At 48.1% G+C, this 23184-nt stretch overlaps 1 protein-coding gene across 2 annotated transcripts in view; it reads right to left on the minus strand.

Moving 5' to 3' along the window:
- Positions 1–22928, minus strand: part of TRIM67 (tripartite motif containing 67) — a 37218-nt gene extending 14290 nt beyond the window's left edge. Inside the window, exons 1-5 of one of the 2 annotated variants that reach the window (XM_047760838.1) lie at positions 22808–22928; positions 22173–22681; positions 21882–22109; positions 2365–2460; positions 26–148 (exon numbers count right to left, since the gene is read on the minus strand). In XM_047760838.1, coding sequence (XP_047616794.1) covers positions 26–148; positions 2365–2460; positions 21882–22109; positions 22173–22681; positions 22808–22928 — 1077 coding nt within the window. Of the gene's footprint in view, positions 1–25; positions 149–2364; positions 2461–21881 lie in introns of both variants that reach the window. The other variant, XM_047760837.1, reaches the window with a different exon arrangement.
- Positions 22929–23184: the final 256 nt, after the last annotated feature.

A 23184-nucleotide genomic window follows, 5' to 3' on the forward strand; every position in this document is an offset into this window, starting at 1 on the left:
ACTGAGGGTCACCAGGGGCACCTACCTTGACCTTGTGCTCCCTCTCTTTGGTCACCTTGGTGAGCAGCTTGGCTTTCTGTCGCGTGAGAGCGTCAACCAGAGCATCACACTGAGCCACCAGGCAGGCCTCGTAGTCCAGGCCATTCTCCTGGGGAAGCAGAGAGCTTTAGGAAGGAGACAGGCTGAAACATGGCGAAGGCTGGAGACACAGGGGTGCTTCAGCCAGCTCATCCCAGCATGCGACTGGGGACGTGCAGATATGCATCTCAGCACATCTGTGGGGGAATGAACAACCGAAGTCATCCCAACCTGCCAGTGAAGGTCAATGGGGTGGGAAAAGCTCATGAGAGACTGTTAAGGAAAAAAGCTGCTACATGTGTGTGCAGCATAATCGCATACAGGCTGTGTGTGTGTGTGTCCCCAAAGTAATGGAACAACATGTCAAAATGGTGAGGTGATCACCTCAGGGGGGTGAGATCTTGGGAAACTTTTTCTTCTGTTACTACCTACTTTTCAAAATTTCTCTAGCACATACTTCTGCTTTTTATAATCAAAAAAAAGTAAAACAAGAAAAGAACAAACAAACAAAAAACACTTCCCAAAACCTAGTGTTCTTGCTGTAGGATCTCTCTCAATTGTAAAAGAATCCTTCTAGATCTCAGATTGGCCTGATTCAGACGTTGGGTCATGAGCCAAATGGGTTCGTCCCTTCCTCTCACCTCACCCCAAATTCCCATGTTGAAGCCCTCACCCCCGCCATCTCAGAATGGGCTGTGTTTGGAGACAGGGCCTTGAAAGAGCTGAGAAAGTTAAAGGTGGGCCCTCATCCAATCTGACTGTGTCCTTAGAAGAGGAGACCAGGCAGACCAGACACAGACACGCATGCTGGGAGGAGGGTGTGAGGACTCAGGGGGAAAACGGCCGTCAAAAAACCCAGGAGGAGGGACTTCCCATCATGGTGCAGCAGAAACAAACCTGCCTAGGAATCATGAGGTTGCGGGTTTGATCCTTGGCCTTGCTCAGTGGGTTAAGGATCTGGCGTTGCCGTTAGCTGTGGTGTAGATCGAAGATGCAGCTTGGATCTGGAGTTGCTGTGGCTGTGGTGTAGACTGGCAGCTAGAGCTCCAATTAGACCCCTAACCTGGGAACCTCCACATGCCATGGGTGTGGCCCTAAAAAGACAAAAAGACCAGAGAAAAAAAATCCAAACAAACCAGGAGGAGTACCCATCATTTCTCAGTGGGAACCTAAAAAGACAAAAAAAAAGGAAGGAAGGAAGGAAGGAAGGAAGGAAGGAAAGAAAGAAAGAAGGAAAGAAAGAAAGATCAAGCCCAGGAGAGAGGCCTCAGAAGGAACTATCCCTGCTGACCCCTTGACCTTGAACATCCAGCCTCCCGAACCGTGAGAACAGAAGTTAGTGCTGCTGAAGCCACTTAATCTATGGTACTCTGTGACAGCAGCCCCACCAAACTGATACATCTGGTGTCCTTGAAGCATCAGAAACAGGACAGGAAATGCCTGGTGGCTGAATTCTGCACTTTAACTCATTAGGAAGTACTATCTATCTATCTATCTATCTATCTATCTATCTATCTATCTATCTATCTATCTATCCTAAGGGCAGCACATGCGGTGCATGGAAGTTCCCAGGCTATGGGTCGAATTGGAGCTGCAGCTGCTGGCCTACACCACAGCCACAGCAACACAGGATCTTTTATGCACTGAGCGGGGCCTGGGATCCAACGCACATCCTCATGGATACTAGTTGGGTTTGTTTCCACTGAGCCACAAGGGGAAGGACAGTTTTCATTGGCCAGTTAGGGATTCAGCGCTCTCACTCCCTCTTCTCCATCCAGACACTGGGATGTTTGATGGGTTCACCGTCTCCAGGTGTGCATTTCTACAGAACACAGGTGTGTCGCTCTCTCCCCTCAGGCAGAGCTCCTGGGCCAGAGATTGCACCGTGCTGATCTGCATTGGGCTCAGTATGTGACCCAACATGGGTGCTCAGTAAATACATATATTTCATCGTTGCTGCTTTTGTATTCCGATGCATCGGTATAGAGGCACTGTGAACAGGTACCGCGTGGGGGTTTGGTGGCCATGCAGAGGCCTGCATTATTTGTGTCCAGTTCTCTTTTTACGATTCTCTCTGCATTCATGTAAAATCCCTCTCCTAGCAGATATTGCATGGGTGTCAGTGCATAGAGTGTGCAGTAAATGCAACATCTGAGGCTGGACAGTGGGACAGTTAGGCCTTCTCATATTCAAGACCGAAAAATGTCTGCTTGGGGATCTCTCCCTTCCTCTCCATGTCTCTCATGCTTCCTGAATAGACTCGCCTCCCACCCGAGCTATGCTCACCTGGATCTGCTGCAGAATATTCTTTAGCTGAACCAGGAACTCCTTTGCTTCCTTTGCCTTATCGGACACGCCATTTAAGGCTTGAGACAGTTGGGCCTGAAAGACATCACAGGTTGACAAGGAAAATTAGACATCTAAGGCACACAGTCTGCACTTCATCACAGAGGATTGTCTTTATAAACAGAGGGGGCAGAACTGCCCTCAGGCATGAGCCATCCTTGTCTATGAGGAACCCGTCTTGACTCATGGTCTTCCCAGCATGTGCTTATTTTTCCAGCTGTAGTGGATATGGTGTTGGGTGACCCACACCCTTCTGTCTGGACCCCAAAGCTGGATAGAAGGAAGGAGCACTGGCTCATTAGTTCAGGCTGACAGGTCCGCCCATGTTTGTTTTTGTCTTTTTGTCTCTTTAGGGCCACACCCAAGGCATATGGAGGTTCCCAGGCTAAGGGTCTATGGGAGCTGTAGCCGCCGGCCTACACCACAGCCACAGCCACAACAATGCCAGATCCGAGCCACATCTGCAACCTACACCACAGCTCATGGCAACGCTAGATCCTTAACCCACCAATCGAGGCCAGGGATCGAAACCACAACCTCACTGTTCCTAGTCAGATTCATTTCTGATGCGCCATGACAGGAACTCCAGGTCTGCCCACCCTTGATCTTTGCAGGACCCAGGACAAGAAGGCAAGTAGTAGAGCCTTGGCCAGGCCTGGCTCCCTCCCTTCCCAAGGCTGCTCTACCGCCCCCCATAGGACACTCGGACATCTATGCATGATTTCCCAGGTCCCTGGCCACATGCTGTCCACCATACACAGTCACCTTCTGGCCTGAGGAGGGGTGGGCAGGAAAGAGACCTGGAAATGGGCTGGAGCCAGATGGACTCAGGGGTCCCAAGGCATCATTTGGAAGGGGATTCGGGCTGCTGGTGGCCTCTCCCTTTGTCCTGGAGACTCCTTACACAGCTCATTGCCAGGACCCAAAGGTGAAGCTGCAGACTATAAAAGCTATAGTCTTTACCTTAGGCTTCTTTTGGTTTGTCTTTTTTTTTCTGGCTGCACCAGGCACAAGCTCCCCAGGCCAGGGATCGAACCCATACCACAGCAGCGTTCCAAGTCACAGTAGTGACAATGCAGGGTCTTTAACTCACTGAGCCACCGGGGAACTCCATCAGGCTTCTTTTTAATGAAACACATGTAACCAAATTTGTCTTCAAAACCTTGCGATTGGAGTTCCTGTCGTGGCGCATTGTAAACAAATCTGATTAGGAACCATGAGGTTGCGGGTTCGATCCCTGGCCTCACTCAGTGGGTTAAGGATCTGGTGTTGCCGTGAGCTGTGGTGTAGGTCACAGACACAGCTCAGATCTGGCGTTGCAGTGGCTGAGGTGTAGGCCGGCAGCTATAGCTCTGATTAGACCCTTAGCCTGGGAACCTCCATGTGCCACAGGTGTGGCCCTAAAAGGACAAAAGACAAAAATAAAATAAAATAAAAACCCTTGCAATTGAGTAAACTGATGCCCTCATTTTTAATATGACCTCATTTTTCAGATTAAAAAGCCAAGGATGAACAACAATGGGTCCAGAAAGGCCAGGATTACACCTGCCCTCCACTTTTTAAGGTCTCTGTTCAAATATCACCCATCAGTGAGGCCTCTCCTCGCTTTATTTTTCTTCGTAACGTTCATCACCATCTGATACAGGTATGTTTATACAGTCTGTCTCCCCTCCGAGACACCCTGCCTGGGTGTTCACATCCAGGAAGCCCCTGGCATGTTAAACAAATATTTGTTGAATGAATGAATCAATGCATATTATCTATTTGAACTATATCAATGGTTTTCAAAGTGTGGTCCCTGGACCAGCACCCTCAGCCTCATCTAGGAATTTGTTAGACGTGCAAATTCTCTGGCCTCACCCCAGTCTTACTGATCAGAAATTGGGGGCGAAGCCCAGGAGTCGGTCCTTTAGCAAACCCTCCAGGGGTTGAGATCCACCGGATGGTACAAACACGGCTCAGGTAAAGACGGCCAATGAAGCCATGGTCTGGATGAGAAGATACAGGAGACGCATGCAAAGAGAAGGCCAGGGCCTCAGGCTGGGGGCACTGACATGCAAGGCGAGGTCAAGATGAGGTCTGGGCTCTGTCCTGCTGGGGGAGGGTTGGGTGCCTTGGGCATGACTCAGCTGAGAGGCAGCTCCCAAGGAAGCCCTTCCTTCATTGGCTTCCCTGCCCTTCCCCCTCTGGGTCGGCCCCTCCCCTCCACACTCACCCAGCGCAGACCACACCCTGTTGCAATTATCTGTACCTGAAGAATATTGCTAGAACTTATGGGAGGAGCAGAGTGTTCTGTGTCTGCCCCGTCCACCTTGGCTGCCACCAGCATGGGTGGCTCTGAGCACTTAAAAGGTAGTTCAGGAGCTGGATTTAAATTTTATTTAGTTTATGGCCATCATTGACACATCTACAAATAACAATGTAGGGGAGGGTGTGGAGAAAAGGGGACCCTTCTTACACAGCTGGTGGGAATATAAATTGGTACAAGCACTATGGAAAACAGTATGGAGGTACTTCAGAAAACTAAATACAGAACTACCATATGACCCAGCAATCCCACTTTGGGCATATATCCAGACAAAACTTTCCTTAAAAAAGACACATGCACCCATATATTCATTTCAGCACTATTCACAATAGCCAAGACATGGAAGCAACATAAATGTCCATCTACAGATGAATGGATTAAGAAAATGTGGTATATGTACACAATGGAATACTACTCAGCCATAAAAAGAATACAATAATGCCATTTGCAGTAACATGGATGCAACTAGAGAGTCTCATACTAAGTGAAGTAAGTCAGAAAGAGAAAGACAAATATGATATCACTCATAGGTGGAATCTAAAATATGGCACAAATGAACCTATCTGCAAAAGAGAAACACACTCACAGACATAGAAAACAGACGTGGTTGCTGGGGGCGGGGGGAGTGGTATGGACTGGGAGTTTGGGGTTAGTAGTTGCCAGCTATTGCATTTAGAATGGATAGACGATGAGGTCCTACCGTACAGCACAGGAAACTATATCCAGTCTCTTGGAGTAGAACATGATGGAAGAAAATATAAGAAAAGGAATATATATATATATATATGAGTGGGTCACTTTGCTGTACAGCAGAAATTGGCACAACATTGTAAATCAACTATAATTTTAAAAAATGGAAGAAATTTTTATGTAGTTTACATTTTCAGCTGACATGTGTGGCTTGTGATTGCTGTTCTGGGCAAACCAAACCTTTGGGCCCATCCTTAGAGGAGGGCAGGTCCTGCGGCAACTCAGCCCATCCCTGCTAACTGCACTCAGGAGGAGATGGAGGGGTCAGCATCATTCAGCCCCCCGAGGGGCATCTTCAATGACACAGATTTTCAAATTGAAGTTTAGACAAGTCCAGAAAGGAGTAGCAGGGAGTTCCTGCTGTGGTGCAGCGGAAACGAATCCCACTAGTATCCACGAGGCTGCAAGTTCAATCCCTTGCTTCATTCAGCATTGCTGTGAGCTGTGATGCAGCTCGCAGACACAACTCGGATCTGGCGTTACTATGGCTGTGGTGTAGACTGGCAGCTACAGCTCCAATTCGACCCTTAGCCTGGGAACTCCCGTATGCCACCAGTGTGGCCCTAAAAAGCAAAAAAAAAAAAAAAAAAAAAAGAGAGAGAGAGAAAGAAAAAAAGAAAAGAAAAAAACACCAAAGAGTAGCACATCTCTCCCTACCATTCTCACCAGAGCATGGAGCCCACCTGCTCCCTCCCTAGGAACCTATCCAGTCCTATGGTGGGTTCTTGTCTTTTGTCTTTGCCTTTCTAGCCAAGCCCTGGCACAAGGCAGCGGCTCCACAACTGCCCACTGGCTGAACAAAAAACAAAGGGACCATTCCAGCAGAAGCGGATGCTGAGCACATAGGCCCCAGAAGATCCATTGCCTTTGCTGAGTTAGTAAGGGTCCTCCCCTTCACTCTGGCACTGCAGATAGTGTAGCTCTGTCCCCACCAGCACCAGTCCCCAGCGGCCCAGCCCACCCCACTGCCAGCTGACCTGCTTCCTGCTTGGCAAGCAGACAGAGGATCTTGGCCAGAAGCCCAGAAGAGAGTGATCCTGAAGGCCTCCGGCGACCTTGAGCGAACACCCAGCTGAAAGGGGAATGATCTCACAGCCCAGCCCCCAGACTCACCTGATCTCTCCCTCTGTGTCACCTCTATGCACCCCAACCCTGTCCCCACATGTGCTTATCCCCACACAGACCCCTGTCCTGGTCTCCTGGTCCCCCGGGAGAGCCTGGGTGCTGTGTGAGGGCCGGTCGCCACTAGGGGATATCCCAGCACCCACTGTACCATTCTCGACCCTTGTGTCACCTCTCCTTGCCTAGGGGACAGAACTGTGGAAACTGAGCCTGGTTATTCCGGTGGAAAAGCAGCCAGGACTTGGGGCGGGGGGCAAGGTGGGAACCATTTCTCAGGGTACAAATGGCTCACTTATTGGCAATGTGACACCGTGACAGGGATTGACAGCACACTGTATTTGGCTTTAGTTTTTTGGTATGTTTTTTTTTTGTTTTTCAGCCACCACGTGGCATGTGGAGTTCTCCAGTGAGTGATTGGATCCAAACCACAGCAACACCGGATCCTGAACCCATTGTGCTAGGCCAGGGATTGAACCTACGTCCTTCTGCTGCTGAGATGCCTCCAATACCGTTGCACCACAGCAGGAACTCCTGACTTCAGTTTGAGACATCGTCCTCTTTTCCATAAAGACTATCCAGAGGGCTTGCCGGGGACACTGAAAATTGTGTCTTTATGGTCTGAGGGAAGAGCCTGCAGCCTGAGAAATGAGAATGGACTGTTCCATCACTGTGTATGTTAATTACACCATAGTCTTCAAAGAAGGAAATATCCAGACAGAAGATGAATTAAATGAAAGAATGGATTTTTTTTTTTGCTTTTTCTCAGAGCTGCACCTGCAGCATATAGAAGTTCCCAAGCTAGGAGTCGAATCAGAGCTGCAGCTGCCGGCCTATGCCACAGCCACAGCTGGGATCCTTAACCAACTTGGTGAGGCCAGAGATCAAACCCTCATCCTCATGGATACTATGTCGGGTTCATAACCCACTGAGCCACAATGGGAACTCCCTAATATGGGTTTTTCCTAGACAGATAGTTATGGTCTGTATGTGTCTCCCCAACAGTCATATGTTGAAGCCTTCGCCCCCAATATGATGGGGTTGGGAGGTGAGGTCTTTGGGGGTTGATGAGGTCATGAGGGTGAAGCCCAGAGGATGGGATCAGCACCCTTATAAGAAAAAACGTGGGAGAGATCTTTCCTCTCATGTGCACTGAGCAAAGGCCATGTGAGGACACACGAGAAGGTGGCCGTCTGCAGGGCAGGAAGGGAGCCTTGCCAGGAATGAAGTTGGCCGGCAGCCAGGTCCTGGATGTTCAGCCACCAGAACTGGGAGAAATAACTCTCTATTGTTTAAGCCACTCAGTCTACGGTATTTTGTTATAGAAACCTGAGCAGACTAATACATAAATTATCTAAACTACCTGACCAGGAGCTCCCATTGTGACTCAGCAGTAACAAACCCGACTGGTATCCGTGAGGATGTGGGTTCAATCCCTGGCCTCACTCAGTGGGCTAAGTAAGGACTGATGTGTGGCGTAGGTCACAGACGCAGCTCGGATCCAGAGTTGCTGTGCTGTGGTGTAGGCTGGCAGCTGTAGCTCCAATTTGACCCCTAGCCGGGGAACTTCCATTTGCTGCAGGTGCAGCCTTAAAAAGACAAAAATATAAATAAATAAAAATAAACTACTCAACTAGGACCTCCCTGCACTTTCAGTTCGCACAGCCTCAGAGATAGTTCTTGTGTTTGCCGCAGTCTCTGTGGAGAAGCCCCTGTAGGGTCTCCTTTGAAACCCAGTCTTTGTTCTCAGGATTACCCTGGTTGATGAGCAGGTTAGACACCAAGGACCTAGAAATGGCTCCCAAATGCCACCTCCTCTTGAAGCTTTTGCACCCTCCCCAAATGGGACATGCCCTTTGAACTCCTTCTCGGGCATATCTCACTTGCTGTCCAGGAGAGGGGAGGCCCAGGGGGGATGCGTCAGCTCTCCTGTCCTTCCAGTTGCCTGGGCCCCTCTGCAGGGGCAGCACGGGGCCTCATACCTAGCATGGCTCCGCAGAGCCCCACGTCAGTGAACTGATTTGTCCTTGACCTTGTCTGATATTCAAGTCTCAGTGCTCTCACACACGGGGCTTAATTAAAAGGGCCATGTGGTGCTGGCACTGGCAGTCCAGCCGTACCCTGCGGGTTGAAGCTCTTCTCACGACTTCTGGTGTTAACTGTTTCTGGTTAATGGTGGATCCTGCCCCAGTTCAGTCCTAGTACACAAAACCTCTGAGGCTCTGCCTCTGCCCGAACACCAGAGGGTTCCTGCACCCAGCCCCGCTCCCCCTTTCCTGAGCCACCTGCCAACTGGAAAAGCCCTGGAGCAGAGCCCCTGCACCAAGAACCCAGGAACCAATATACATTCGACTGCCCTCGTGGTCAGCCTAAGCTAAGGTTCAGAGGTTGCTCTCACTATTGAGGCAGATGTGGTGACAAGGCTGGAAACTGGACACAGAGAACTGGATGCACGGAAACTACTCCACTCCCAGGGACCATGCCTGGGGATGGGAGAAGGGCAGGGGAGGCAGGAGAAATGGGCACGTGGAGGTCCTAGAGTGGGCGAGGTTGGGACTCATGCAAAACGCATGAGGTAGTGTGACAGCAGGCAGAGAGTTGACATGAGCAGATAGAGTGGGGCCATGGCCAGGGGGCAGGAAACCAGGCATCATGGAAACAGTGGGGTCCACGGACAAAGAAAAGCAGGAACCTCCAGAATGACAGGAAACCACACTTTTTGGAGTGTGAGTGCCCTGGAGACAAAGAAAGGTGGAAGAGGGTGCGAATCTCTAGCAACTTGTTGCTTATTATGCCCTCATTATAATAAAATCAGCTATGCAGATAAGAAGTTCCCATCATGCACCATGGCCATGAACCTTTCGATCAAGGCTAAATAAGGACAAAAATCCCTCCTCCCTTCTGGAAGTGGAGCTGGGATGAAAATCAGAGAATATGACTCCAAGCCCCTCCTTCCCAGTGAATATTCCACCTCTTCATTTGTGCGCCCCTCATTACCAGTGCCAAAGAAACGCAGGGCAGCTACACACCTGTCTGCCCACCTCCCTTCTGGGGGTATATTTCTCAAATAAATCCTCACTTCACTTTCTCAGTTTCCATTTCTGAATTCCTTCTGAGACAAGACTCTTTCTCCAGGAACAGTAGTGGAATCAACATGCACCCCACAAAGACCCACCCCCTAAGGCCAGAACAGGATAATTCCTTGGTGCTTACAATGGTGTGTGGAATGACACTGGCGTTGAAGAGTTAAGTGTTAACTGAATAAGTAATTAGGTGAATTGAAGAATAAATACTCCTTAGGGGCGTAAGCTCAGAGAAAAGGACTTACTGGTTAAGAGGCATCATCAATTATTAAGTTATCCATAGTAAGTGCTAGAGATTACGTTATGTGGGTACATAGCTGATGAGTAAAGCCAAACATTCAGTAACTCATAATTTAGGGAGTGAATGGTAAGCCACAGTATTCTGTTTCAAAAAGGTTGGTCATTTCTTTTTTTGGGTTTTTTTAGGGCTGCACCCGAGGCATATTGAGGTTCCCAGGCTAGGGGTCAAATCGGAGCTACAACTGCCGGCCTACACCACAGCCACAGCAACGAGGATCCGAGCCGCGTCTGTGACCTACACGACGGCTCACCGCAACGCCGGATCCCTAACCCATTGAGTGAGGCCATGGATCAAACCCGAAACCTCATGGTTCCTAGTCAGATTGTTTCTGCTGCCCTACGACAGGAACTCCGTCATTTCTGATTATTCACATTTTATAGGTTTCCTGAATCCAAGAAGTGGGAGATGGGATGAGTACAGATATTTGCCTAAATTTCCTAACACAACCTTGACCTATTTTTCTAAACTAGGCACTGTCTGGACAGATTTTTCAGATGACATGTGACCAAGGCTCAGCCCCTCCTGCTGGAGTGAGTGCTGGAGGGCTCTGTATCCCTGTCCATTGTTTCTGTCACTTAGACCCCTTCTGACGCCTGACGCCTGAGCTAACGAGCCCCAACTCACTGGCTTCTGTCCCTTGTGAATCTTTCCTGACTCTCTCTTCCCTGTGAACTACTTCTTCCCTCTGTAGCCACGTGGAAAAAGAAGAGGCAGTGCTGTTTGATCTCTAGATTCCCTCCAGCCTGCAACCTCTTTTACTTGCTCTAGACAGGATGCTTTGTCTCCTCCTCACCCTTTTATCTCCCTTCCCTGCTGCCCATTGCAGTTGGCTGCGGGAGGGGTTGTGTCCCACCCTCTGCCCTCACCTTCTGGAGTAGCTGGCAGCGAACCCTTTATTTTTTCCATTCATAATTACTCTTTTTTTTTTTTAAATGACCACACCCACAAGCCTATGGAAGTTCCCAGGCCAGGGATTGAATCCGAGCTACAGCTGTGACCTATGCCACAGTTGTGGCAAAGCTGGATCCTTTTAACCCAGGGCGCCAGGCCGGAGATCAAACTGGTACCTCTACAGCAAGGTGAGCCATGACGTCAGATTCCTAACCCACAGCGCCATAGGGGGAACTCCCATAATTACTCTTTAGGGATGCTGTATGAATCTGTTTTGGGTCTGTTTGCATTCTGTTACATTTTTAGAGTTAATCAAAATCTATAAGGAAAGGGAGTTCCCTTCATGGCTCAGTGGTAATGAATCCGACAGGATCCATGAGGACATGGGTTCAATTCCCGGCCTTGCCCAGTGGGTTGAGGATCTGTCATTGCTTTGAGCTGTGGTGTATGTCAAAGATGTGGTCAGGTCTGGCATTGCTGTGGCTTTGGTGTAGGCTGGCAGCTGTACCTCCAATTAGACCCTCTAGCCTGGGAAATTCCATATGCCACAGGTGGGGTGCTAAAGAGCAAAAAAAAAAAAAAAAAAAATCTACAGGAGAAAACTCAATTATCTTTTCACAGAATCATTTTGCAACTTTCTGTGCAACTATAGCAGGCCTTGTGGCCTCCTGTTCCTTATTTGCCGAAGAAGGAGGAGGAGTGTATGATCTCTTTAGGAAACAGCCTATCCCTGAAAGAGGGAATTCCAAGCAGCAAGGGGTGAATTGAGGAGAGCCCCCCAGTGTGTGCCTGGACTTAATTAATTTATTTATTTAGTCTTTTTAGGGCCACACCCATGGCATATGGAAGTTCCCAGGCTAGGGGTCAAACCAGGGCTATCGCCACCAGCCTATACCACAGTCACAGCAATGCCTGATCCGAGCTGCATCTGTGACCTACACCACAGCTCATGGCAATGCCGGATCCTTAACTCACTGAGTGGGGATCGAGCCCACATCCTCATGGGTACTAGTCGAGTTCCTTACTGCTACGCCACACAGGAACTCCTGCCTGTATTCTCTCTTGTCTGCTCCTTTAGGTTCCATGGTTCTGGGGATTCCAACCTTCCCTCTTCCCTGGGCATGAGAGAGAATACTAACTCAAGGAGTTAGTGTAGGAGCATGCGCTCCGATACATTCTTTTGATATGGATGTTGATTAACATTTGTGGCTTAAGGGCTCCAGGGAGTAACACCTCCACAGGCCTTGTTTTATTATAGGAAATGTGTATTCCCCACAGGCTTCGTTTACTATAGGAAATGCGAATCTCTAGCCCATTCCTCAGCTGATAAAGAAGGAATGAGGAGTTCCTGGTGTGGCTCAGTGGTTAACGAATCCGACTGGGAAACATGAGGTTGCAGGTTCGCTCCCTGGCCATGCCCAGTGGGTTGGGGATCTGGCATTGTCGTGACCTGTGGTGTAGGTTGCAGACATGGCTCGGATCCTGCGTTGCTGTGGCTCTGGCTTAGGCCAGCGGCTACAGCTCCAATTAGACCCCTAGCCTGGGAGCCTCCATGTGCTGCGAGTGTGGCCCAATTAGACCCCTAGCCTGGGAGCCTCCATATGCTGCGAATTTGGCCCTAGAAAAGGCAAAAAGACAAAAAAAAAAAAGAAGGAATGAGAGGAATGGTGACAATCTAAGGAAAGAAAATGACAAAGAAGCCATAAAACTTACATGGGACATTCCCACTCCTAAGACCCCTACTGGACAAGGACTGATATAGGTAATTGAGCAAGGCCAATGGGAGAAAACCACATCTTTCTGGACCCCACGTTGGTACCCCCGCCCCACCTTTAAGAGATAAAAATCCCTATAGGACAATAAAGAAGGGGGCTCTTCTCCCCCCTCCCACCTGTCTTGGGAGCTATTTGCTTTTCTTTAATAAAGACTTTGCTTGCTTGCTGCCTGTGTGTTCATGGAATTCATTATTTGACTGCTGTGAACAAGAACCCGGATTCCAGTATCATCTTTTGGGCATCAGTCAGACCTTTCAAAACTGGCGGAAGAGTAGAGAAAGCACTCTCTTTGCTTCTTTGTAGAATGACGAAGACATAAACCAAAAGGAAACCCAGAAATACACCCAGCAGTAAATACATTTCTGTTCAACCCTAGAGAAGCAGCAAAGAGGATTTATCCAGAATCTCCTTCTTATGAGACCCCTATGTTCTGGCACGGGAGGTCTCAGACAGCACCACCACCCCTCAGAGGCTCCTGCCTGACTTGGGGCCAGGTGGCCTCTGAGCACCATATTGCCTCCTGGCTCCTCAAATTTGTTGAACCTGAAGATTCTGGGGACCTGAAGTTTCCCGGGGTAACTAAGACTCTCCGGTTCAAACCTCTATGTAGTAGAGAAGAATAAATCTGACTCCGTGTAGAACAAATCTGACGCTACATTGGATCAGTTTCTTTCACTTTAACCTTGTATTCTATTGCTTTGGCTACCAGTGAATCACTGAAAGGATATTGCCTACAGCTTAAAGTATACAGAATGGTCTGTCTCCAGGAAGTCTGCCTCCTATGCTTAAGTGTTAAGCTAAAATACCTTTGTTTAAGCTCACAGGAAACATACTGACCAGGCCCACCTGTGAATGGCTGCAGGAAAGAAGAAATTAACACACCCACTGTGGAACCAGGAAATGCCTGGGACAACTTATCACCTCTTTACTTTACCGTCTCACCTCGACCTCTTTGTTCTGTAAAACAAACCAGCATGAGAACCTGGGCAAGACGTTTCTTTGGGACACAAGTCCACCATCTTCCTGGTGTGCTGGCTTTCCAAATAAAGTTGCCCCTCTTTGCCCCAGCAACTCTTCTCTTGGTTTGTTGGGCTGTCCTGCCTGGAGCAGTGTGAGCAAGGAGAGCCCACTAACTGAGTATCAGCTTCAGGCTGAGGGCTCACACCACTTCTCAGGTGACTTGCACAGTGAGAGTGATGGGCCCAGAACCCTGGAGCCCCCAAAGCATGCCCATTAGGGTTTCTTACACTTGAATATCTGTCCAAGTCAAGTAGAGATCTTGCTAAATTCAAATCCTGAGTCAGTAGGACTAGTCTGTATTTCCATCAAGTTCCCAGGGCTGCAGACCACACTTTGAGTCCCCAGTCCAGAAGTCAGCACTTTTTTATTCCATAAAGAACCAGAGAGCAGGAGTTCCCGTCATGGCTCAGTGGTTAATGAATCCAACTAGGAACCATGAGGTTGTGGGTTCCATCCCTGGCCTCCCTCAGTGGGTTAAGGAACCGGTATGGCCATAAGCTGTGGTATAAGTCGTAGATGCAGCTCGGATCCCGTGTTTCTGTGGCTGTGGTGTAGGCCGGTGGCTACAGCTCCGACTAGACCCCTAACCTGGGAACCTCCATAAGCCGCAGGAGCGGCCCTAGAAAAGGCAAAAAGACCAAAAAAAAAAAAAAAAGGAAGCAGAGAGCAAATATTTTCAGCTTTTTAGGTCACAGATGTCTGTCCCAACTATTCAGCTCCACCAAGAGCCACTGGAGCCAAAAGCTGCCATCGGCAACGTGGAAATACACAAGCATAGCTATGTTCCAATAAAACTTCACTTATAGAAACAGGCGGTGTACCAGTTTGTGGATCCTTCTAGTCTGTCTCAGAGATTAAGAGATCCCTCTGCTCTAGGAGGAGGTGTATCTCCTTCAGAGCCACAAGTAAGGTCCCATCACCACGAATGTTGACCCAGATAAAGGCTGAAACTGTAGCACTTTAAACTTGGAGTGACCGCCTGATCATACAGTATGAAATACAGTCGTCAGTGTTCTCCTCAACCCAAACCCTACACTCTATAAACAGTCTTCAAAGAGAAGAGTAAAGCAATTCAAGATGACAGACTCTTGCCTTCTCTCAAACCCACTTTTTATCTTCCTGATGTGTGGAGTGGTGAGGAATGCTTGTACTTCAAACCTTATAACATAGAGGCTCTTTCTTTTTCTTTTTCTTTTTTTTCTTTTTAGGGCCACACCTGAGGTATATGGAAGGTCCCAGGCTAGGGGTCAAATTGGAGTTGTAGCTATCAGCCTATGCCACAGCCACAGCAACGCCAGTCCCAAGCCATGTCTGTGACCTACAGCACAGCTCATGGCAATGCTGGATCTTCAACCCACTGAGCAAAGCCAGGGATCAAACCTGCAACCTCATGGATATTAGCCAGGTTCCTTACCATTAAGCCATGATGGGAACTCCCCACAGGGTCTCTTTCTAATAGTTGTTCCTGAATTACTGACCTGCTTGGAATTAAACCCAAGCACCGGGCAGCCTACGGCCCAGGTGGCTTTAAAGATAGGGACGATGTTAACACAGAGGGTGGTTTCAGAGGACGTGGCAGAGTCAGCTTTTGTTCCCAAAGGATGGCCATTGGTTCTTAGCCAGTCTGGGGCAGAGGGAACTGAAGCCAGCTTTTGCATTTCATTTTCTAGAACTTCAGAGTTGGTGAAAGATTCAACTTCTCAAAAAATCCAGGCTTCCATTAATTCCCTGCCACATGCTTTGAGGGCCCTAATGCATTTCTGTTTAGTAACTCAGTTTGGAATGATCAGCCACAGAGCTGGGCACTTCAGACCTTCCAGAAGATTTCTATCAAGGACGCCTCTCTACCTAGCTCACTTTTCCCCCGTTTAACCTCACTGGAAAGTGTTGTTGTTGTTTTGCTCTTTAGGGAAGTTCCCAGGCTAGGGGTAGAATGGGATGGAGCTGCATCTATGACCTCCACCACAGCTCACAGCAATGCTGGATCCTTAACCCACTGAGGGAGGTCAGGGATTGAACCCACGTCCTCATGGATACTAGTGAGGTTCATTGCTGCTGAACCACAATGGGAACCCCTCAAAAGTGTTTTAGATGGACCCTGAAGGCTTGGTCTTTTTATGGGCCTTAAAATCCAAGAAGGAATATTTAGGAAATAGTTGTGCATATTATACTAATTTTTGAGAGAAGGCAGATCACTAACTGTAGTTAAAAATATAAAAATCTAGGAGTTCCCATCATGGCTCAGTGGAAACGAATCTGACTAGTATCCATGAGGATGCAAGTTCTATCCCTTGCCTTGCTCAGTTAAGGATCCGGCGTTGCTGTGAGCTGTGGTGTAGGTCGCAGGTGCAGCTTGGATCCTGCATTGCTGTGGCTCTGGCATAGGTCAGCAGCTACAGCTTCGATTCGACCCTTAGCCTGGGAACCTCCATAAGCCACGGGGATGGCCCTAAAAAGAAAAACAAAAAATCTAGATACTTTTGGTCCTCTTTTTAAAAATAGTTCTAACAATAATCTAGTGAAACTAACAAAAAATAATTACTAGAAACAAGACAATTCACTTTGCTTTCCTCCAAGGTCCCTGTCTACATGAATTTTTAATTTTTACAAAATGTTGCCATTGGGAGATAAAATAAGTATTAAACATTATGGAAGGCAACTTGGCAACATTAATCAGATATCTTAAAGCCAGATCTCCTATGATAAAGTAACTCCATATTTAGAAGTTTAACCTAGGAAATAATTCAAGAGTATGTATAGGCTTAGATTTAACTTGAAAAGCATTTATAACAGCAGAAGACTGAAAACAACCTGAAGTCCACCATCGCAGCATGGATCCAATAAAATAACAAATCCTTACAGTGGAATCACATGCAGCCATCCAAAATGACAGATAGAAATGGACAGGAAAGATATTTATATTATATTATTTAATAAAAAAAGATAGTTATGAAATAAATACACAAGAGGATTCTAGAGGAAAAAACTCCAAAATGTTAGAAATTTTTTTCTCTGTAAAGTGGAATTTGAGGGTGATATTTAATTTCTACATCTCTGCTCTATAATTCTAATTCTTTTTTTTCCTTTTGGCCACACACGCAGCATATGGAAGTCCCCAGGCCAGGGAATCAAATCCAAGCCATAGCCATGACCTGAGCCACCGCAGAGACATTCCCTGTGTTATACTGCAGGTATTCAATAAGCATACTTCTGATTGTATACTGTTAGAATTACACTTTCTGCCTTCATCATTTATGTATAATCTCTTTTAATGGAAGAAGTCTTTCCTCTGAGGCTTTAAAGGCTAAAAGCCTTTCTTTATGTCTTTTATAAAAGAAGGTAAGACCAGGCTGCTGAGAAACCAGATGCCCTCTGGCAGTTTCTTAGGACCTGGGAGTAACCTGAAGTCCTGTCTTTCCTGTGATTTCCAGACCTCACCTCCTTTGCTCTTCAAAGTGCTGACTCATTGGGAAGAGTAGTCCTGGGAAACCAATGAGATATTTTTGTTGTCATTTTGTCTTTTTAGGGCTGCATATGGAAGTTCCCAGACTGGGGGTTGAATTGGAGCTATAGCTGCCAGCCTTCCCCACAGCCACAGCAATGCAGGATCTGAGCCACATCTACAACCTACACCACAGCTCACAGCAACACCAGATCCTCTACCTACTGGAGAGGCCAGGGATCGAACTTGAGTCCTCATGGATACTAGTGGGATTTACCCCCATTGAGCCACAATGGGAACTCCCTTAATGAGACTTTGTCTTGATTCTCTTCTGTTGTCCATGGTTCTCAAAAGACTTCTGGAGATGGGCTTATCCAGCAGTCCCTACCTTAGCTCAAGAATCAAACTTCTACCCATTTCATTCATTCATTCATTCATTTTTTGCTTTTTAGGGCCACACCTGCAGCATATGGAAGCTCCCAGGCTAGGGGTCCAATGGGAGCTGTAGCTGCTGGCCTATACCACAGCCACAGCAACACCAGATCCGAGCCATGTCTGCAACCTTCACTGCAGCTCACAGCAATGCCGGATCCTTAACCCAATGAGCGAGGTCGGGGATCAAACCCACATCCTCATGGATACTAGTTGGGTTCATTACCTCTGAGCCATGACGGGAACTCCAACTTCTACCCATCTTAATTCAGGGTTGACTCTGTATCCACAGGAATTTCAGTGGTTGCTGATATTCTGAGACATGTCACACTAGGAAGAGTTACGTCCCACAGTGACCTTCTCCCTCTGGTTTAAGGAAAATTAGAATTCCATAGTCCATAGGCAAAAGGACAAAAGCTCTCATGAAGGAATTCCCATTGTGGTACAGCAGGATAAACAGTGTCTCTGCAGCTGCAGGGATGTGGGTTCAATCCCTGGCCCAGGAATTCCAATTTGCTGCAGGGTGCCCAAAAAAGAAAAAAAAAAAGTTCTTATGGAAAGCTTCTCCTCCCTATCCTATCTTTCACAATACAGTTTCTTCACATCAGAAGTTCTTTGAAATTATTCATCCTCTTCCCGGAGAATCATCTCAAAATGTGTTTGGCCAAGACCAAAAGTGTTTAGGCTGTTTTTGAAAGGTGATAACCAGTCTTGTTTCAAAATAGATTTCAGTGTCACTTACATGTCTCTTTCCCTAAGAATCACTAATTAGATGGCAAGTCCCAGTCACACAAGAGAGTAAACAAATCTTTGATTAAGGCTTCTCTGATCATAGGAATGTTAGGGAAATGTTTCTGTCCCAATTCTAGTGCTGGCAGTGCACGAAGCTCTGTCAAAGCTCCTGAGATTTTAGATGATAACAACAACATCCAGAGACTAGAAGTCTTACTAAAGAATTTCAACTGCCATGGTGGGAGCGTGAAATTGAGTGCTCTAGTTTATCTTTCAAAAGTAGCCACCTTCACAGCTCACAAAGGGGGTCTATTTTCCTGCAAGACCAAAGGGTCTCCAGGGCACACTTGGTTATCTTTTCCTTTTATCTCCAGCCCCTAGCTGAGATGCTCATAAGTGCTCAGTGATGTCCCTTTCTGCAGAAAAGAGCACCTGCTGAGAGAGAACAGCAGAACTGCTCACTCTTGAAAACAGGTTTTCACAGAAGAATCTCATGGAATTCCTTCTGGATTTAGGAGTCGGTCTTAGTTCTCTGAAGCCGTGACATTAAATTGAGACACTGGATTTGCATAGCTGTGTTCCCCATAGATAACTGACCCACTCTATTGAGCAAATGTCACATATTTCCTCCTATAGAAATGTTGTAAAACTGCTGCGAACATCACATCAAGGAGGACCGATGCTTCTCCTGCATAATTTCCATTCTTGAAACCGTAGCTCATTATCCAACGCACTTTTCCAGATAAAGAGCTTCAATCTCTTTTAGGACTGCAGACTCATCTTAACTCATTTCATTTTCCACTCATCGCTAAGTCTACAGATTTGGGTGGCAACCCCCCAGAATTAGTTCTAGCCTTCTAGGTTGTGAAAATCTGAATGTGAATTTATATACTTCTCGTCTTGGTAATGGATCACTGACTTTTGGCTAAAGTTTTTTTGTTTTTTTGGGGTTTTTTTTTTAATGATGTCTCTACTTGAAGAGGAAATAAGCAAGGCAGTTACAATTATAGTGAAGCAATATGCAACAAAATGTCAGATGAATGATAACTCACTCAACCATACATTCTCATTTAGCTCAAAGCTATTTTAGGACTCAACATAAACACTATCAGTTCATGTTTTCTTCAGGTTACCAAGCCACTGAGGTCAAATAAGCACTCTTTGCTGCTGCCCTGTAGCTTTCTGTGTGTTTATGGTTTTAAGTGTTAGGACCGTAATAATAATAAATAATATATTTTGGTTAGTGAGAATCAGGTACTGTGTTAGAGGCTAAACACACAGCATTATACTTACTCCTGATAACAATTACCTGAGTTAGATATTCTTATTCAGGGGCTTGAAAATTGTGTCTAAATACTTACAGCAAGTGAATTACAATCCCTGAGGTTTAGAACAGCATGGTTTCTCTGCAGAGGCACTGTTGATATTTTTCTGGGTAATTGTTTTGGGGGAGGTTTCCAGGACACTGTATGCTGTTTAGCAGTCTCCGTGACCTCTACCCTGTGACGCCAGTAGTGACCCCCTAAGTGTGAAAACCAAAATCATCTCCACACACTGGCAATGTCCTGAAGGGGGAATGAAATTGTCCCCAAATGAGAACCACTGCTCTAGAATTAGTAAGTTGACTCCAGATAGCCCTTTTCTGGCCTACTATGTAAATCTCCCTCTCCAAGGTGGATTTAGAAAGTGTTCTTCATTTGTTTTCTTTCCTAACTCTTTTATTTGAAAATGTTGAGTTACAGTAATAACATACATGTTTTAGCAAGTGAAATTATATAGCAACAGTATATAACAAATCTACAGTATAAATGGTTGGTACCATGTTCTCCTCCCATCTATGCCGCCCTTTCTGTTTGTTTCCAGCTGGATGATAGGAGAGAACCATGACTGTCTTTCCTTCTCAATCAGAATACATACTTCCAGATACTCATGTTGCAACAGAACAAATGGTGGGGGAAAAAATGTAATTGTAATGTATACATGTAAGGATAACCTGACCCCCTTGCTGTACAGTGGGAAAATTAAAAAATTATAAAAAAAAGAAAAATAATTTGGAAACAATTGATTTTGAAAAAAAAAAAAAGAATACATACTTCCTAGAAGATCTAAACAGATATTTCTCCAAAGACATACAGATGTCCAAAAAACACAGGAAAGGGTGCTTAACACCACTAATTATTAAAGAAATACAAGCCCAAACTACCATGAGGTATCACCTCACACCAGTCAAAATGGCCATCATCAAAAAGTCTACAAACAGAAGTTCCCATTGTGGCACAGTGGAAACGAATCCAACTAGGACACATGAGGTTGTGGGTCTGATTCCTGGCCTCGCTCAGTGGGTTAAGGATCCAGTGTTGCCGTGAGCTGTGGTGTAGGCCGACAGCTGTAGCTCCGATTAGACTCCTAGTCTGGGAACCCCCATATGCCTTAAAAAGCAAAAAAAAAAAAAGTCTACAAACAGTAAATGCTGGAGAGGGTGTGGAGAAAAGGGAACCCTCCTTACACAGCTGGTGGGAATGTAAATTGGTGCAACCACTATGGAGAACAGAATGGAAGCACCTTAAAAAACTAAATATAGAACTACTGTATGATCCAGCAATTCCATTCCTGGGCATCTACCTGGAGAAAACCATAATTTGAAAAGATCCATGCACCCCTATGTTCACTGCAACACTATTTAGAATACATACTTCCGGCTGGGCTATTTGCCCCTTTTTGGGGTGAGCTTTTACCAGAAAGAGGACACTCCAAATTTGCAGATGCAGTTGGGGGAGTTGTGTGTCTTCAAATAAGGGACCCGGCTCCCTGACCTCAGCAATGAGTTTGGTTGATTAGCCTGGCCTTTGATTAGGAAGTTAAGGGGATGGCTTGTTAGAAAAACATCCCTTTCTTGCCTTGGGGCCGGGTCAAGGGCCTGACCTGATTTTGAAGGCTTCTCTCCTTTTGTGTCAGACATGAGGACACATTGGTAGCCACAAGCATATGCCATTCCCACTTGGGAGGTGAGAGGTGCCACCCCAGGCAAGTCCCTGGGGAAGACAGGTTGCTGGCAGCCCACACGTGGATGTACCTGGCTGTCTTCCTAGGACCTTACTCTACAACCCCGCAATGCTCCCACTGATCAGAGCCCCGTTAAAAGAAGGTCTCTGGGGGAGAATGCTGCTCCCTTCTTAAAAGGGCACACACCTAAATTATCGAATAAAGCACGAGAGGAATTATATCTTTCCTTTAAGCTGCCCTCAGGGATTAACAAAGCGCTGATACTATCAGACATTTTCCTGCAGGCAGGTGGTAACATTTGCACTTAAAAAAAAAAAAAAAGACAAAAACTTTTGAGGAGGAAGGGGTCCTAGGTGCCATAAATCAACAGGGATCAAGGTAGTGTGTTGGTCAACTTTGGGAGTGAAAGGGTCCTGCTTCAGCATTCAGGATGATTTTTGTTTAGAATCATAAAATACTGGGGGGAGGGGACCTCGTATGTCATCTCTCCATGCCCTTTCCATCTCCAGCGCCCAGCTTAGAGTACCTGGAGTTCATGTCATTAAGGGGAGCACCCTTTTCTTTGCACCCGCGCCACGCGACCTGCCCAGAGGGCGCTCACCTTGTGCTGTTTCCACATGGCCCCCAGCGGCTTCACCTCGTGTTTGCCGTGCCGCCCTTCCTCCAGACACAGGTAGCACACCGGGGTCCGGCAGCTCACGCAGTACATGCTGTAGTTCTCCATGTCGTGTTCGGGGCACGTAGGGTACTTGCGGGCCGCGCCGCCCCCGGCAGCTCCCGCCCCGGTGCCTCCTGGGCTCCTGCAGCCGCCACCTCCGCTGGGGGCGCCCTGGGCGGTGCCTGGGGACGCAGAGGCGGCCTCGGCGGGAGCTGGAGGTGGCGGCGGCTGCACCAGGCGATGCTTAGCGAAGGGTCCCCGGGATGGATGGCACTTGAGCTGGCAGGCAGCGCAGTAGAGCACATCGCACTGCTCGCAGAGCGTGGCGGCGGGCTCAGGCGGGGTGCGGTCGCACAGCTGGCAGATGGCCACTGCAGCGGCTGCGGACGCCCCCTGCAACGCCCCGCGGCCCTGCTGATACCGCTGCACGATGGCCTCGAGCAGTCGGTTGCGCTGGAAGCCTCGCAGGCCACGGTGGTCCAGGGAGGCGCTGCGGTGGCACTGCGGGCACGTGATGGAGCTTGAGGAGGACGAGGACAGCGAGGAGCAGGCGGCACCCCGGGCCGCCGCGGCCGAGGAGCCGGGTGGCGCGGGCACCATGGGCAGCACGCGAACCCCGTTGGGGGACTTGAGGCTCGGGGTGTAAGAGCCATAGCCGCTGTCTGTCTCACTATACAAGCTCAGCTTGTCCGCGTGGTCGCCGCCACCTCCCGCGCCGCCGCCCAAGCCACCAGCTGTGCCCCCTCCCCCGCCGCTGCAGGCCGGGCCAGCCGCCGCCTCGTGGTCCAGAGGGGGTGCGGCAGCGGCGGCGCCTGCGGGCAGCCCTGTGCCCCGGGAGTGCAGGAGCGGCTGGGGCAGGTGTTGCTCACCGTCCGGGGTCTGCACCGCGATGGTACGAGCGCAAGGCAGGCAGACGTTGTGGGAACAGGGCAAGATGATGGGCTCCCGAAACAGGGAGCCGCACACAGGGCACTTCAGCTCCTCCTCCATCGCCGCACCGGCAGAGAGCTGCTCAGGGCGGAGGTCGGAATGGCCCAGGCTCCGGAGACAGGTGGAGAACAAGTGTGGTTAGCACCAGTGAGACCGGAGGTGGGAGCATCACACCGGCATGACTACTTCACACCCCGGGGGCACGCCCCTCTCTCTGTCCTGAGGCTACCGCCCATAGACAACTGGGGGCAAGAGAAAGGAGGGGGTCCTCACCTCCTGCCGGCGAGGGTCCTGCACCAGTGGCTTCAACCTGCGG

This window comes from Phacochoerus africanus, chromosome 15, assembly GCF_016906955.1.
Source record: "Phacochoerus africanus isolate WHEZ1 chromosome 15, ROS_Pafr_v1, whole genome shotgun sequence".
Classification (NCBI taxonomy): Eukaryota; Metazoa; Chordata; class Mammalia; order Artiodactyla; family Suidae; genus Phacochoerus; species Phacochoerus africanus.